Raw genomic sequence first — 16,948 nt, forward strand, 5'->3', positions numbered from 1 at the left:
AAAAAACTCATTGTATGTTATCCAGTAATTCTTCAGAGGTCAAATTGTGTGTAATCAAACACCCAATAATCATGCACATTCACAACAATCGTGTTTTTGTTTTTGTTTTTGTTTTTGTTTTTGTTTTTGTCTTTGTTTTTTGAGGGGGTCATTTATGTTAATTTAGATTGGAGCACTCATCTTGTTATTTGAATAAACTGAATTAAAAAAATACATTGGTTATCTATGAATGAAAGCATTTTTCATGATCAAAACATGTTTAATATTACATGTATATTCAACTATAATTTTACCATATTTGAACTACGGAATTATAGTCTATCCGAGAGACAAGGTAGGTTTTTTTTTTCTGCATCAGATATGATAGGCATGATAACACATACGATTGACCCACTTGTCTTTAATGTGCCTCGAGCCCTTTTATTTTTTCTTATACTGTGCATGACAGACAAGTTCTCGACTGTATCAGCTCAAATCATGCTAGTATATTCAATATAGAATAGAGAGCAAACAGGACTAATTTCCTCGTCTACATAGCAAGGAATTCCATTGGAAAAAGAAACACCCGAGAGAGAATTAATATTCCTATATAATTAGTGCCATGTAAATAACATAAACACACCAACAATTTTATATTTCAACAATGTATGATATACTTGCACTGAAAAGCAGACAAGAAATAAAATAGGTAAATAATTGATTTTATTACTCAGCTTTTACAACTACAATGCAATATCAAAACGTAGCAACTCATAGATGTAAGACAAAATAATTCATAATATATTTGAACCTTTTTCCATAGAACTATATGTATGATGAGATCACGATCCTGTAATTGATAGCTTGTTATCTGTCTCCCAAGAATGTGATATGATATCGCATGAAAATCATGAGTTTCGATAAAACGTTCAAATACGTATTAACGATCATTACAACCTGCATGTATTGATTTATCATCTGTTTTCTCCCACATGTCACTACTTAGTGCCTGCAGGTTGAACATAGATTAATCTGAATTTGCATCTTTGTTTTGATGGTATTGTAGAAGAATTGCTGTTAATATTGATGTATAATTACATGTTTTTAGTGATCTACATACTACAAGCCTTGCTTTTTAGTGGACCATTCTTTTCCATACTTACTTTTCTGTCAGCCTTCAAAGTACGCATTGGTGTTCTTACTTATTCTACTTAATATAAACATTGTAGGGTCTACATATTATGATATCATATATCTTATCAAATAGTCTACATTTTTTTCTCTCAAATTGATTAAACAATATGGTTGTGTAGTACATGCTTTGTATTTTGTTTTGCTCATCGTTGGATGGAAATAAAAATGCAATTGAATTGAATGGACATCTTGCATAATTTATTTTGTTTTTATTTGAATGATTCATCCTGTCTTGGCTGAAAGGCGACAAAAAAGTCAGGGCCATTCTTCAAGCAGTTTATAAGATACATAACATGAAAAAAAAAAGTGTGTTATGGCGAAATTTGAGTACTCTGAGTAGTATGATAATTAACACATTCAAATAAAGACATTGCCCCTTGTAGTGGTCATCTTCACCATCAAATTCTTTTTGTTAGATTGAAAATTTACACTTCATTTACATCTCGAATTGACATTGAATGAGTCCTTTGCGTTCAAGATGTTCGCCACGGGCCGAAATGCGCACGGAATCACAAGGCAATTTAAAAAGAGAACACAAAACAATTCATGTCGGTCCGTGCATTTAGTGCTCCTACATTTTAACGTATTTTCGATCGTTTTACGCATACTCGTGCGGTCATTACGTGTTGAGATGGACTGAATACTGTTAAGTCTACGAATGAAAGGAAATTACGCTTTGCGCGAAAAAAAAAAAAGAAAAGAAAAGAAGAGCAACGCTTCCAACTTCCACTGCGCCTGCGCAGAAATGGCTGAAACGTGCTCTTGGTACTCTGATCACGTCAAATTTGCACTCGTGAGCGGACGTGCATGTCTTGGCGTGCTAGCCTCTGCTGTGAATTCTAAACTAACTATATCGATTGTCTTTCAAGGTAAAACATAGGTTCCATATGCCTTCAGAAACTGTCGATATTTGCTCAAAGATGGACAGATATCGTGCAAAAGAAATGTGTGAAATGACGTTGTGACAACAATTACTCGATTTCAGTCGGACAACAATGTTACACGACTTCAGTCGGACAACAACAAATGCGAAATATAAGCCAAAAAGGTAGGCCAACAGTTTTGCTATATGAGAACATAATATCCGATCGTGGTTGTTACGGTACGTGTTGTACTTACATGTAGTAGATTATCGATAATCGACAAATCGCCAAGGCAGTATGGCCTATCCATCGATGATCCGTGAAAGAGTGTATCGCATTCTGGTTGTTGGAAAATAAGATTGCTGGGGCATTATCGATCATCACGTAAGGTTCTACCTATATAGACTCACTACTAAAAGGGGAAGGACTTTTCCGGAATTCTAGTCAGGAACACCGACTTACATTATTTTACACTTTTAAGCTGAAAATGCTAGAAATAAAAGAACCATGTTTTCCTTGCAAATCACGTCGGCCAAACAAGTTTCTTGGTAAACATTTTCGATATTTTGCAAGGAAATTCTGAGACCATTATGATGGTCTCAGAATTTTGGACCTTTAACGCCCTATTATGAAGAAGGTTAAAAAGGTGAAAAATAATTAAAGTTTAGTGAACACACACTAAATGGAGATCGGTCTTCCAGACTGTGACTTATCAATCGCTGCAAATTTACAGGTGATCGGGAAGTAAACTGCTGAGTTAGATGAACGGATATCATCTACTATAAGAAATGCAAACAGTCTGAGAAAGGCGCCGGGTGATACGAGACTACCGAGGATATGATATTTGAAAGAGACCCAATATAGGAACAAAGAAACGGCCATTACCTCACTCCAAAATTTGGAGTTCAATATCAAATTCTGATAACTTCAGTGCTTCAGTCGATCTTGGAATTTATCAAGATTTGTTTTATCTCCGTTCCGAAATGAACAAATACCCGTCGTTGGACTGAATGAATTACACTGTAAGATCCTATGGGTAACAAACTGTCAGCCACCAGATTGCGCGCGGCGCGAGACTATCAACCTATCTCTCTTGAACATAAATGTTACCAAAATCACATCTCAAGATCGTAGTACGTGATGATTAAGTATATATGATCTTAACCCATCACTTTCGCGTTGCTTTCTGCTTCTTCGAGCTGGTCTTTGTCTTCGGTTGGCGGCTGTCTTTCTTTGGACTTGAGGATTTCTTCCCGCCTTTTGTCGGAACGGTCATAGGAGGTTTGCGAGATGGGGCATTCTTTTTCCTGGAGTCCTTGAGCTGCACATCTCCAAGACCTTTAATCGGATGTTGTATCCCAGGAGGTGGCATCTTTGCGGATTTAATGGACGGTTGTGCACTACCAGCCGGCCTTGGGGGAGGACGTGTGACAGGTTGGAGTGGATGTTTACGTGGATTTGACCCAGAGAGAGGCTGGAGTGAACTGGGAACAGGTCGTTGCTTCCCATAACCTGGATATCCTCCAGATTTGACAGAGGATTGTGTCCGGCCGCTAGCTGAAGGTCTGTTTGCCTCTTTGTCCGTGTATCGCTCTTTCTCGTCATCTTCATTTTCAAAGCAGCTATAAATGCAAACAAATTTATAATATCTTCAGTGGATTGTTCATTATGTCGTTCGTCTGGATAATGCGCAAAGATCACTATACATACACACCCGCGCCAGCGCGCCCGCATACACGCACACATAAATTATTTTGGTTGGCCGCTCGTGAACAGACCGGTCAACAAAAAGTTAGTAGTACCACGGAGGTATTAGGGGAGAGTAGGCCTATACCTCCTTGGTAGTACTAATTAAAGGTAGGCCTACGTGTAAGAGTAAATCCAAAATTTACCAATGAGAATGCACTACAGATTTCAGGATCTAGATCTACACACTAGAAGATGAAATTGATACCCCTACATAATATGTCATCCAGCCTCCGGCCTCCGGCCTTGTTGAATGTGGCACCAGACCATAGATATTTGCCCCTATTTCGTGAACAAGTAGCGGTAACAAATACTAGTAGTGCCCCCTGCATATATTGGTGTCTCCGGCAGGGAACTTACACATGTGACAAAGATTACACGATTACGGTGTCCGCCTATCGATTACTTGTGGAACAGACAAGTTATGATTTCAACGATGACAATTTTCGTCGCTTATGGCCATTAATGGAGCGGGGAAAGAACAAACCATTTTACTGCGCTTCTCTCTGCTATAGCATTGTTTTGAGTAGTTGATATAACATGCGCTTTGATAATACCAAAACTTATTTAGAAGCACTAGTTGATCTGCAAATTCTGGCGCTGGTCAGTTGCTTTCAAAGGGATCCCTAATATCATTAATGACATGCATAATTATACCCACCAACACACACAAACGCAGCACAGGAGAAGAACAACTACCAAACCTCCTCCGACACCTCCAGCTACAATTAGGGTGTTCTTCTGGTTCAGTTTCAGCATCGGCAAAGACAAAGGAATTTTGGACTTCACCATCGTCATCAGCCGTTGGTGCATGGCTTAAACAGACCGGGGCGTGATTCGTTGCAAATAGGAGATATAAAAGTGCTAGTGAGGTGGATTCCTGTATTCGTCTAGTAAACTACATAAGAAGGCCTTAGTTGATTATAGAATGTTATGATTGTTCGCAGGTAATCCTTATACGACAGAACACTACGGTTGATGCGAAATGATATACGTTTGTCCATTTGAAGAGGTCGTATGCATGTACTGTAAGTATTTTGGTTATGTATATATTCACTTGAGGGTAAACGTTACCGCATAGTGTCATCATATTTACGATAGCAACGATACACAATTAAGTATAATAAATTACAGTAACTTAGCATTATCATCACCATCACTGTGCATATGGACATCATATTCACAATAATACTCTGATATCGACTACTTCTTTCCAGTACTCTTTATACACTCAGCAAAAAAAGAAAGTAAACACTTTTTCGAAGTCATATTTTTCATAGAAGATTTTTATAAAAATCAATGTATTATATACCATGTTAAAGATTATTTAATTGGCTATTAAGTTAAAAGGTTAATTAAATAGAGAACTTTACGCATGAGTGAGCAGATTCACTTTTGTCCTCCAAGGCACAAAATTAAAAATTGAAAAAAATTGACATGTTCTCTTTCATTTGCAAATGCCCTTTACGATAACATTGACAACAAAAGACCAGTTTAACACAATGAGAGACATGAAAGAAATAGGAAAAATAAGTTTATGTTCTCTTTATCTCTTTATAACCTCTAAGAAACATCAAGTGGGAAACTAAAGGGGAAAAAAATTTTCTGTCAAGTCAAACTTCAAATGACATACGGAATAAACTAGATAAGAATAAAGATGATTAAATGAGCAGAACTTCTTCATCTACTTCTTTTAATCTAGTGATTTAAGAGTCCATTTGACAATTTCAAGAACCAAACATTCCTTACAATTTCTTAATTAGAAAAAAAATACCCTCAAATTTCTACCATTTTTGTTGATTTTTACTTCTTTTATTTCACTTGAATTTAGATTTGACATAAGATGCTTTATTTTCCTCCATTGTTTTTAGCCTTCATTGATCTTTTGGGCTTTAGAGATATCAGAGAGATCAAAGCTTTATTTTTGCAACTTAATTCATGTTTCTTTTTGTGAAATTTGTTGTTTGTTCTCATTGTTCCATGGAAGAGCACATACTCATGAATGACAACTTGTTCAGTTTTGCAATTTTTGCTTTTGTGCCTTGGAAGAGAAAAACGATGGTGTTCACTCATGTGTAAAGTTTCCCTTTTTGATGACCTACCAGGTTGATAGCCAATTAAATTACCTTCAATATGATATATGATACATTAGCTTTCAGCCAAATATTCGATGAGAAATCTAAACTTGAAAAAGCGTTTACTTTCTTTTTTTGCTGAGTGTAGTTCTCATCAAAAAGTGAACATCACGCACAAGCACTTTGTACTCACCTCGTTCTGGTAAGACTGTGGAATAAAACGGAAGAAATTGGTTAATAAGACAAATCAGCTGAATCATAGTTTAGATGGACAAACTTAGTAAGCCCGCCGACGCGGTAACTATCATTTCAAGCTTCTGTGTATAGTCATGCCGTATCTTATAAAGTTTGTACTCTTGTGCATAATAATCATTGGCAAAGATAAAGAGGCCTCACATCGATACACATCTAAAAACTCGCCTGTCTTATGTTTGAAGTTAAGGTTGAATTTTAACTACACAAAAATGCTGTGGACTTAATGCGGAAAAAGATTGTTGCAGTTCAAATGATCTTTCGATATTTCTTTACAAGTACAGTCACATTAAGAGTTAACACTTACCTTCAACCTGTGCAATGTTTGTTACCCAGCGCCTCTGCGAAGCTTGGTGAATTACGATGCACTTGTAAACACCCTCATAGCGCTTGTCGATATTTTTGAAGTGCTCTACGTTGACCTGTCAATCGGGATGATACAATCTGAATTGCCGGATAAGGCTGCACGTTACAATCTGTTAAGTGCTTCAAAAATGTTTGAAGTGGTTGACGTGCTGTTTTCTTGCTCGTACATTAGTTGTCCAAGAGTTGTAGAGTTTCCAATCTGGTCATTAACCATAACGGACGCCAAAACAATCGCAACATAATTACAAAACTACCTTGCTATGGAAGTGGAAACTAACAAATCTGAGATGACTTTGCTCGAGATATCAAATTCTTAGATAGTCATCCAAAGTAGGTATTTTTGTTAAAAGTAGAGCTAAATAAAACAAATCAAACACTTTGAAAATAATCACTTTTGTTCCAGATCAACCACTCTGCTTCAGATTACTCGAGCCATTGATAGACTCAAATTAGCTAATGTGATCATTTTCATTATTGCCATCAAAATGAATGATAACAGTTTAACCAAACGTAATTGGGTCATTCCAAGGCACACAATCCACATTAATTCAGACAGCGCATTAATCATTGGTCTCCATGGAGACTTTCCCAGGGCTCCCGAGGAACCAAACGCATTTCTCTCTGTCCATATTATGTACAACAACTTGTAGGCTTTATGCGCGGTGTGTTGATGCCTTTGCAGATATATATATATATATATATATATGATGGTATGCTTTTGTAGCGTCCTTGAAGAGGTAACTATTAGCTAATAGCATACGTTCAAGGAACACTAAACGCAGTTTGTTGCATCAAGCTAAAATCATTCACAAATCAGATGAGCGTCAAGCCCTGTGCCTGTTGTTGATTGCATTTATCAACATGTACATTCATTAGGCCATACCTCTTCTGGTTCAACGTCCTCATAGCTCTTGATCAACCTGTCTCCTTTGTACCACTGTGTGACGAATCCATCAAACAGTAGTCCCAACTGCTCACCGTGACAAGGTATCTCCAGTCCTTCTGCCTCGTAAGCTTGCGTGTCGGGTGCCTCGGGTGGCACTAGAGTCAAACAGGAAATGTGACGTAAAATGTTTGCAACACAAGAAATTCGTTCCTTTTTTATGTAAGGTATCGAAAACTCATCGCTCCTTAAGCACTGAATCGAATGACTGAAAGTGCACCGGTCTTACACTCGAGACACAGTGAACAGTTCCAGCACGTTTATTTTCATATTTCACTTGACATCTATGTTATACATCGTAGCAAAAAAAAAAAAAATACAAACATACAAAATATGATATAAAGTGAATCAAGATTAGAAAGTGTGCCAACATATTTATATACATAAAAGACAGTTCTCAATAACATGTGAAATATGAAGGACGTGAAAAAAAATATGAAAAAATACCAATGTAAATACATTTTGCAATGGAGATAAAAGGACATAAAGAAATGACAAAACTATATGAAAGCTAAAATAGCAAGGTACAAAGGGCAGAAGAAGTTAAAGAAAAGAGAAAGAAAAGGGAAAAACAAAAGAAAAGAATAAGAACTGAGAGAAAAAACACTGCAGATTATAAATACACAAGTATACGAGCATACATCTACCATCAAGTTCAAAACGAATTCAAAGTAATGATTATAATATGAGTGCATAAACGCTGAAACTAGAGGTAAAGCAAGCGTACAGTATCAAATTGATCCGCCATGCATTACATGAGCATAATGTAAAATAACAGGTCGAATGCTTCTGATCAGGCAAGTTATAATCACTACGTAGCATTAATTTGAGATTTTGTTTGGAAATGAACAGAGAAGAACATTTGAGTAATCTACGGGAAGATCATTCCAGGAATTTGGGTACCGTGACAACATTTTTTTTTTAATAACTAGAGCATGCGAGTACGTGGAAGATGAAATGAATCTCTTCGTCTTGTGGGGAGGGCATGAACCGCATAATTTTTTTTCTTAATTACATGTATATGCATAAATACGTCAGGCAGGTCTGTTGCTGATAACTGATACATAAATGTGCCTAAGTTGTATAAAAACAAATCAGCAAACTAAAGGAGTCTGTTTTCAAAGAAGAAAATCTAATTCGTGTGAGAACAAAAACCAGCAAGGTTGACAGAACGAATAGCCCGGTTTTTTGTTTGTTTGTTTGTTTGTTTTTTGTATTTTGAAAATTTTCTCAATGTGTGATTATGCACAATTCCCCCACTCAAGTACACCGTAATTCAGCTAGGGTAAAATAAGCGTGGAATATAATGTTTGAGCTTGTATTCCAGTATTCTTGAAAGCATCGTACATAGGTAATCTATGTGATACATGTATTTTCATTACGCGGTAATGTGCTGAAATGTGAAATACTAAAACATTGGCCAAAATAAACGGCGACATCCAGTCAGGAGGTAGCAAAAAACTTTGCTGACTAGTCAATGGGCGAAACAGGTTAGTCCTAAAACCGCTCTCTTCATTAGTTGCCGGGGAGCGGAAGGTGAATAAAGGGATAAAGAATCGTTTCAGAATCGGGCATGTTTTCGTAAACATGATCGATCCCGGCAATACAAATTTCAAAGGGTGAAGTACTATAATTTACATCAGGTCCGTAATTAGGGTGTGCAGGGTGTGCGAACGACCCCCCCCCCCCCCCCCCCCCCCCCAACCGCCGCCGGCGAGCAGGATCTGCTTGAACAAAATTCATAACGATTAGAGGCCTATATATATATATATATATATATATATATATATATATATCTATATATATTGTAAATCACGCACTATACTTGTTTGTTTCGCTTTTGCAATTTTAAGATGTAACCAAAGTATCGATCGTCTCACTTTTTTATTCAAAATTTTCACACACAAAAAAAGCCTCCAAAAGTGTGCATCAGGGGCCCGTTTCACAAATCTTGTCATCAGTGACAACTGCCACATTTTCTATGACAAATTTGCTCTCAGCCAATCAGATGCAAAGATTTCAGTAGCTTGTCACATCTATGACAACTTATCACTGATGACAAGTTTTATGAAACGGGCCCCGGGTCGCTAAATTTCAATTCTTATAATACAAAAGCTCCCTTGTAGGGGAGGGGGACTATCTTCTCTCAAACGCTTTCCCTGCTCGGTCGATGCTGCTCTGTTGCTACGTTTCCTCGTTTTCCAAAAAGATTGAATATATCATTGCCCCCCCCCCCCCTCCTCCCCCCCCCCCCAAAAAAAAAAATGTTCCTGCACACGACCACGCCCCTCTAAAACCCTTTTGGTCGCTTTACTTCCTTATTTCCCATTTTAAATCCTCCATAAGAATCCTAGTTACGGGCCTGTTCATGTACATGCTTTTATAGTAAATGTGAATCATCGAAGTGAGCACATACCTGCTAGACTAAATACAGCGAGAACAACACCTGTTATACCCCCTGTTTCGGCCTGGCACGTGTAGACGCCGTTATCGCTGGACTTCACGGCTTCAAACACTGCGACATGTTTCAAGATCATACATTAGACATGGGAATAACGAATAACGAGTTGTGTGAATGACAAATGATACTTGCGAAGGAAATTGCAAACATTATTGATATACCAATATACTTCATTCTGGAAAAAAATGAGGAAAACAGTATAACATAATGATACTAACAATAATGTCTTCTTTATCCAGGGTAGCCTCTTCAGTGTTGTCACTGCTCTACCAGAGTACCCTGCCATTATTATTACCCTAGCGTAATCAGGTACCCATTTATACACTTGGGTGGAGAGGGACATGGTGGGTAAAAACATCTTGTCCAAGAACGTACAAACTGTATAGCACTGGGCGGGAATCGAACTCGAGTCCTCCAATTGGGAGTCGGGAGTCTTATCCACTAACCACAGCGCCCTCACAAAGAGCAATATGTCATTCACAGCAGAGTGTTCTCGACGGGTTGTCCTTCTTTGAATTCACACAAATTCATGTAATCCATGAATCCTGAATGTGACCTTGTGACATTCTGCGGCGTTTGAAGCCGCCAAGTCCAGTGGGGATCTCATTGCTTGGGAGACTAGATGGTGACGTGGTGGCAACTCGAGTCTCGCTGGTCGCGGAGTGTAGCTCCGCGATACCAGTCCGCGACGTCTCTTGGAGTCTAGCCTGGTCTCTGGGGAGTCACGAGAGAATTGAACATGTTCTATTTTCTCAGAGACCTTTTCAAGTCTCCAGCTGCATGGTCTCGGAGACGTCCGGTCGATTAAGTAGACACCTTGTATGAAGACGTCTCGGACGTCGCCCCAGAGTTGCCTTCTTGGTGAGAGGGCAAGTCATTTCTCGGTCTTCAGATTCGCACGAGTCGCGGCAAAGTCTTCTCCAGTGAGATGGGCACTTAAATTGTCTCTGTCACCTTGTATGGAAAGGTTCGGACGTCGACCTTGATTCGCCTTATTCGCGAGTTATTTTACTTGGTCTTTAGAGTCAAACGAGTCCCGGTGAAATCTCCTCCAGTGACATTGGTCCTAAACGGAGTGTAGATAGACCTACACTTGCCAGAACGACGCAAAGGGTAGGTGTCCTTCACGTCGTGTTTGTCCAGCAACTATGGATGGCATTTCCTCTGCCGTGCCATCTTCCTCCCTCCTCCCCCCCCCCCCCCCCCCGTGTCGGTGATATGAAATAAAATATAATTAGTAATATATTTCATGAAATGCTCTCGTTACTCTTGATGGAGGGATGGATACGTATTGTGTAACAGCTATGTGAAGATGCAGTAATGCTCACCCAGTCGCCCGCTATCTACTGCAATGCGAGCCCCGTCAATGGCCACATGTTGACCGTTTCGACGCCACTCAATGCGCGCTTCTGGGTATTCAGCGTGAATAAGGGCGATGCCTGCTGTGCAGTCCATTCGTACCTTGGATCCGGGCTCCTCCACGTAATTTTCGTTGCTCACTGATGGATCGAGAACGCCGGAGAAAAGAACACGAAATGTTCAGCATAGCTCCTATGCATTGACTTTCTTGTTCATTTAATGAAGGTTACACACAACTATCTAAATCTACTTTTAATGTGATTATCTCCAGGGCCCTGTTGCATAAAACCCTTACCGCTGGACTTACCGCTCCTTTCTAGCGGTAAGTCTTCAAATTAGCGGTAAATTTTATAATCCTTGATGCTGATTAGCTGTGACGCCTAATTTTGACGGTAGTTACCATTGAAATTCAACGGTAAGTTTTATGCAACGGGCCCCAGGTGTTAATCCAGAGTAGCCTAGCTCTACAGCCACTCAAATGGTCCTGCCATTATTATTACCCCATTAGCATACCAGGTACACATTTTTATACATGTATATACGACTTTATAGAGGGACATCATGGATAAAAGCATCTTGTCCAAGGACAGAAGCCCTTTGTGTAGTTTAAAAAGGGGACCTCCGTTATGAGTCAAGTCAATACAGTCTGATCAACTATAACATAATAAATAGGCCCACAGTAAGTATGTGTGACAAGCTTCAGAGATTTGAAAAAGTGACATTGCCTTTGTACGTTATGCGATTTATATCACTTTCCGTTCAGTGATCATTGTTATCCACTCCAACAACACTGCAATCTGAATCTGTTATCAACCTTTTCCTGAAATATCGCGTATAATACGTACCTTGGAGCTGCTCCTTTAAAGAGTTTGCCAATTCTTTTTGAAGTAAGGATGATTTGTTATGAAAGAAGAACACAAGAAAGACGTGAAGAAATAATCATGTCACGGCGTTGTAGGTTTGAAGATCAGCGCATACATGATTTTGATGGTACTGTATGAAGATACCCAATCATGAGACGACTGAAAGACACCAAACGTGAATTTTAAAGGATACAAGAGATATCAGTTCAATGTATTTCAATGATCTCGAGTTGATGATCCACACACGCATGGAAACATGAATAAAAGAGATAGGTAAGATAGTAAAATACGAGTCGTTGGGTAGGTCGGGAAGTGGCAGGAGAGAGAAGCTTAAAAAAAAGATAGGCCGTGAGACTGTTACACCCAAGTTGTTACTAAAGATTGGGAGGGGGTCGACGGTAGGAGGTCGCTGGCAAGCAGGATCCACTTGAATAAAGCAAAAACAAAATGAAAGAATTCAAGATGAAAACTTCTTCCAAAAGGCCTAAATGCAACAAAAGAGTTTCTCTTTTGTTGTTGTTGTTGTTGTTGTTAAATATTTCGAATGAGCAGAAATCAAAATACATGTAAATGACCATGATAGGTTGACCCCTCCCCCCCCCCCCCCCTCCCACCCCCGCTTCATCGTCATTTCTGGTCGAGTGTCTAGACTCAGAGTGACTGGCTGAGTCTTGACACTCAACCACAGACACTCAACCACCGAGTCGGCGAAATAGTATCTCAGTGGGAGCTAATATGACCCAGACTCGAACCTGGCCGTACACAGCTGGGAAAAGGGGTCTTGAAACCATGCAGGGAGGTGGGATCCCACCTCCCTGTTCAAACCCCCTCTTTCTTCAGCTAGGATGTTAGATTTTCATATAATTTATGCAGTACATAAGAAAATCACGTAACAATATTACAAAACTGAAATTGGTAAAGATAACAGGTTAGAACAATTCAGCATAAATAGGTACGAAGGAGAGAGACTCGTATTCCTGGCCGATACATAAAACAACCTATTGAAGATAACAAAGAATATACCAACTAGTCTGATCGTCCCCTATAGGAGTGGTGTCTGAAATGAGTGTATATTTTTACAGAAAGGTTTGCTATTCAAAATATAGTTGAACCCTCCCATAAAAATTCTAGTTACCGGACTTTTACCCTACGAGGAAGTAACCTCCTGGAAAGCCTTCCCATTCCGGTGAAATCTTATCTGGTAAATAGATGGTAATTGAATATCACTGGGTGTTCTCACACTGCCTTGATGTTTTTGTTAGAAGTTTACAATTTACTGGTTATGAAACAGCGCCATGAGCATAATCATTGATGGACTTCAGCGTTTCACAAGAGGCCACTCTTATTACTATTATTATTATTATTGTTATTGTTATTGTTATTATCATTATTATTATTATTATTATTATTATTATCATTACTACTATACCCATCATTCATATCATTATCATTATCATTATCATTATCACTAACACTACTATTGCTATGATCATTATTTTCATGGATTCTCCTTTCGGCCTCTGCCTCATTTTATCCACTGAACGGTGGTGACCATGAAAATGTCTGTTTGTTTGTTTTTGCTATATGGGACATAGGTGTTAATCGGAGCACTGTGGTATGGCAATTTCCGTGATGTTTCGCAATTGGGGCTAATAGGGCCCAACTATCATGGTCTTGTACATAACCTTTTGAGACTGTCTAAACACAATCGCAAGCTGGGTTTCAGGGAAAAAATGGAGGGCCTACATGCATTATTTTGACATTGCAACCCCTCTATACCCAATCTCTACAAGAAAAATTAGTTCACTTGAAACTTTGCCAGTGTCACACTGGGAGCTACCATCGAGACACTGGTCTGAAAGGTGCGAAGTTGCACCCGTACAACTGTTTCTTAGTGCGCACTGGTAAAGGAGCGAAGTTGAACCTATTTTTCCAGAATGTACAATGATTGACATCACCCCTTATATCAACCATACATTTGATACTTCATAAAAGATCAGTTTCCCAAGAAAGTCACGAAGTGAACATTCAAAAGACATCCCTTCATGCATCACCACCTACTGACAAGATCTCTGAGCACTCACCTGGTGGTAGGGTAGCGCCGGGGCATTGCTCCGTATTACAAGCGGCATCATACTCTTCCGTTATGCCTCTGCACGGCTTCCCGCCATTTCGGGGTGGTATGCACGTTCGGTTGTGGTAGCCTTTGCCCCCACCGCACTCCTTCGAACAATATTTGAACGGACCCCATTCCGTCCACTTGCCGTCAATGGGACAGACTATATCCACCCTGCACGACCGCGTTTCATTCCGTTTGCCCTCGCAATCTTGAATGTCATTAGAAAAGATAGCACAAAGGTGACGTGCAGTATTTTCTCTGTATTTTTATGGTCAACTGATTTCATAATTATCTTATTGCTATCTCGGTTATGGTTCACACTGTGTTTGCAATGATTGATGCAATTTAATTGATCGTTCGGTTCTCGAGGTGCATAAGAACGTAAAATTTCATCCCCATTTTCATGACCAAGATGGTCACAAAATGTTTGTTTGTTTTCAGTTTGATCAGTTTGATGGTTGCATAGCCAATATTCACTTGCACTATCACAGCTGATCTTCCATGATGGGGTACAGTTTCTATGCAATTCCTGGGGCGGACCACTTTACCGGGTTATGCGCCCTGCTCTTTGCGATGAATAAAGTTAGTGAAATCAGGGAGGTAAAAGGGCATCGTTTGCGTGCATGGTTGTGACTCTCATACACGGGACTTCCAGTTTATGTCTTATCCGAGGGACAATGGTGGAATAATGGAAAATATCAGAAGCCTTATAATTATCTGGTTAGTTACATTGCCTAAATGTATACAAAACTTTGAATGTAATCCTTGGCTTTGTGGTACATCGAAAGATGAGAAATGCACACAAGCCCGTGTGTCTGCACATGAGTGTTTTATATGCGTGTTTGTTAAATTGTAGCAACAATATTCCACATACATAGGGTAGGTGTCAAAAAATAGAGAGAAAATACAGAATAGCGGCTCTGGTCGTTAATGGCTTTCGTTATCTATGAAACTGCACTTGAGGCAGTGCTAAATTCCCATAACAACAAATTTTACATTTTAATGAAGAGTGCATGTTTTTCATTGCATCAACTTGTTCTGGACACAGGTCTTTCCCTTTCTTTTTAAAAAAAAAAGGTCTGTCCAGTGCTCTTTCATAATACGCACACACACACAAAAAGAAACAATTAACCAACTAACAAAACAAACACAAGCAAACATAGAATTCCCACTATTTTTTTAAATATAATATCCTTCCGCTATCTACAGTGACATCACTAACTTCTTCCCCGACGATGATGGCACATGGATTTAACCGAAATTCCCAAAACTTTTATTATTTGAACCGACTGCCCAATTTTTCTCAAAGCTCATTGATGTGTTCTATAATATTTCTGCATCCATTGAGTCCCTGTCTTTAGTTAGAGTTAATTTTCTTTCAACGCTGATACGCCAAGTCATCAGTCACAAATGAAGGAAGATCCTGCTGTAATCATTCATGACGATGAGGCAAACAAGGTGAGTTTTTTTTTTTTCAGTCATAGGCAATAAGGATTATGTCGTTGGATTTTTTTTTTTTGTAAGTGTTACTGACCTTGCAACATTTGAAAGATTAATAGATGCTCATTAACTGGAGCTCATAACATTGAGCTTATTGTGCGAGATTGCGCAAAAATTGATAATTACACTCTTTTTGCATTGTACAATATCAAAGAACCGTCGTAAGAAATTGTTGTTGAAATCAAATGAATGTAAACACCAAAAAGTACTTTGGAAGAAAGAATCAAACAAAGCAAAACATATTTCACGTAGTTAATGAGGCAGTTAATGAAAACACGAATCATTCACTTCATAGCGGGTATATTGTTCCATTATAATCCAAGAATTACCTCGACCTAAACCTGCCTGTGGTGGGTTGTTACACTCTCTTTTCCTCATCTTGACTCCCTGGCCGCAGGTCACACTGCAGTCATCTGACCAGAAACCCCACCTCGACCAGCGACCGTTCACTGATAAGGGTTGAGGACAGACGAGTAAAAGTGAGGGCATTAGCTCTCTGAAATAAGCCCTACTTATTGCATCAAGCATAAATGCCATGCGCTAAAGAAACTTTTTATAATGTGGTGATATGTACAGATGGTGTAAGCTTTTGAGATTCTCATTAATCAATTCCTTGGCCCTTTCCTCGTGATGGTGACACGACAGGGCACTATAGTCTTGCAAAAGCCACACTCGTATTTTTTTAAATATCGTCACGGTATTCAGTTTCATTGATTCACTTATGGATATGGCGGGAAATGATGTCGTTACTGTTACTACGTGGTTACTTAAGCCCGCCGCACACTTCACGATTTTGCCCCGATTCACCGGTCTTAAGACCTTAAGACTAGAAGTGTGACGTCACAGTCTTGCCAGTTTCCAGTCGTACGACTGGGTCTTAGCGCCAGTCGTAGAGATTTGACATGTTGAATTTCTACGACTGGTCGTAGGCTTTCAGCCATTCACAATGCAGTAAAATGCAAGCGCACGCAGTGCGCACTACGAGCGCTTTATACAGTCGGGTCGTATAGTGTGCGGTGTCCGGTCGTACGACTGGTCTTAAGACCCAGCTTGGCTTAAGACTTTAAGACCAGTCTGATCGTGTAGTGTGCGGTGGCCTTAAGCAGCATCATTAACGATCAAAAGGAGTGTCAAGTCTACTTGCATAAGACAGAATCCATCAAAATAATGCAACTATCGACGATGCACATGATCTTGTCTGATATCGGAAAGGGGGGGGGGGGTAATA

General features: G+C 39.3%; 1 protein-coding gene across 2 annotated transcripts; it reads right to left on the reverse strand.

The window, feature by feature from the left end:
- Positions 1-2,860: 2,860 nt before the first annotated feature.
- LOC139716617 (uncharacterized) lies at positions 2,861-16,123 on the reverse strand. Of its 2 annotated transcripts, XM_071628178.1 has the most exons (10): positions 16,050-16,123; positions 14,186-14,428; positions 12,084-12,116; positions 11,208-11,378; positions 9,835-9,933; positions 7,359-7,516; positions 6,417-6,531; positions 6,051-6,065; positions 4,444-4,597; positions 2,861-3,658 (listed from the first exon to the last, which is right to left on the reverse strand). In XM_071628178.1, the coding sequence occupies exons 1-10, from the start codon at positions 16,096-16,098 to the stop codon at positions 3,205-3,207; spliced, it is 1,491 nt and encodes a 496-aa protein (XP_071484279.1). In that variant the 5' UTR covers positions 16,099-16,123; the 3' UTR covers positions 2,861-3,204. The 2 variants fall into 2 exon arrangements, with proteins under 2 accessions (XP_071484279.1, XP_071484348.1); XM_071628247.1 differs by lacking the exon at positions 12,084-12,116.
- Positions 16,124-16,948: the final 825 nt, after the last annotated feature.

The sequence above is a fragment of the Diadema antillarum genome, unplaced genomic scaffold (genome assembly GCF_040938485.1).
Source record: "Diadema antillarum isolate AM-2024a unplaced genomic scaffold, OU_Dant_1.0 scf00000001, whole genome shotgun sequence".
Classification (NCBI taxonomy): Eukaryota; Metazoa; Echinodermata; class Echinoidea; order Diadematoida; family Diadematidae; genus Diadema; species Diadema antillarum.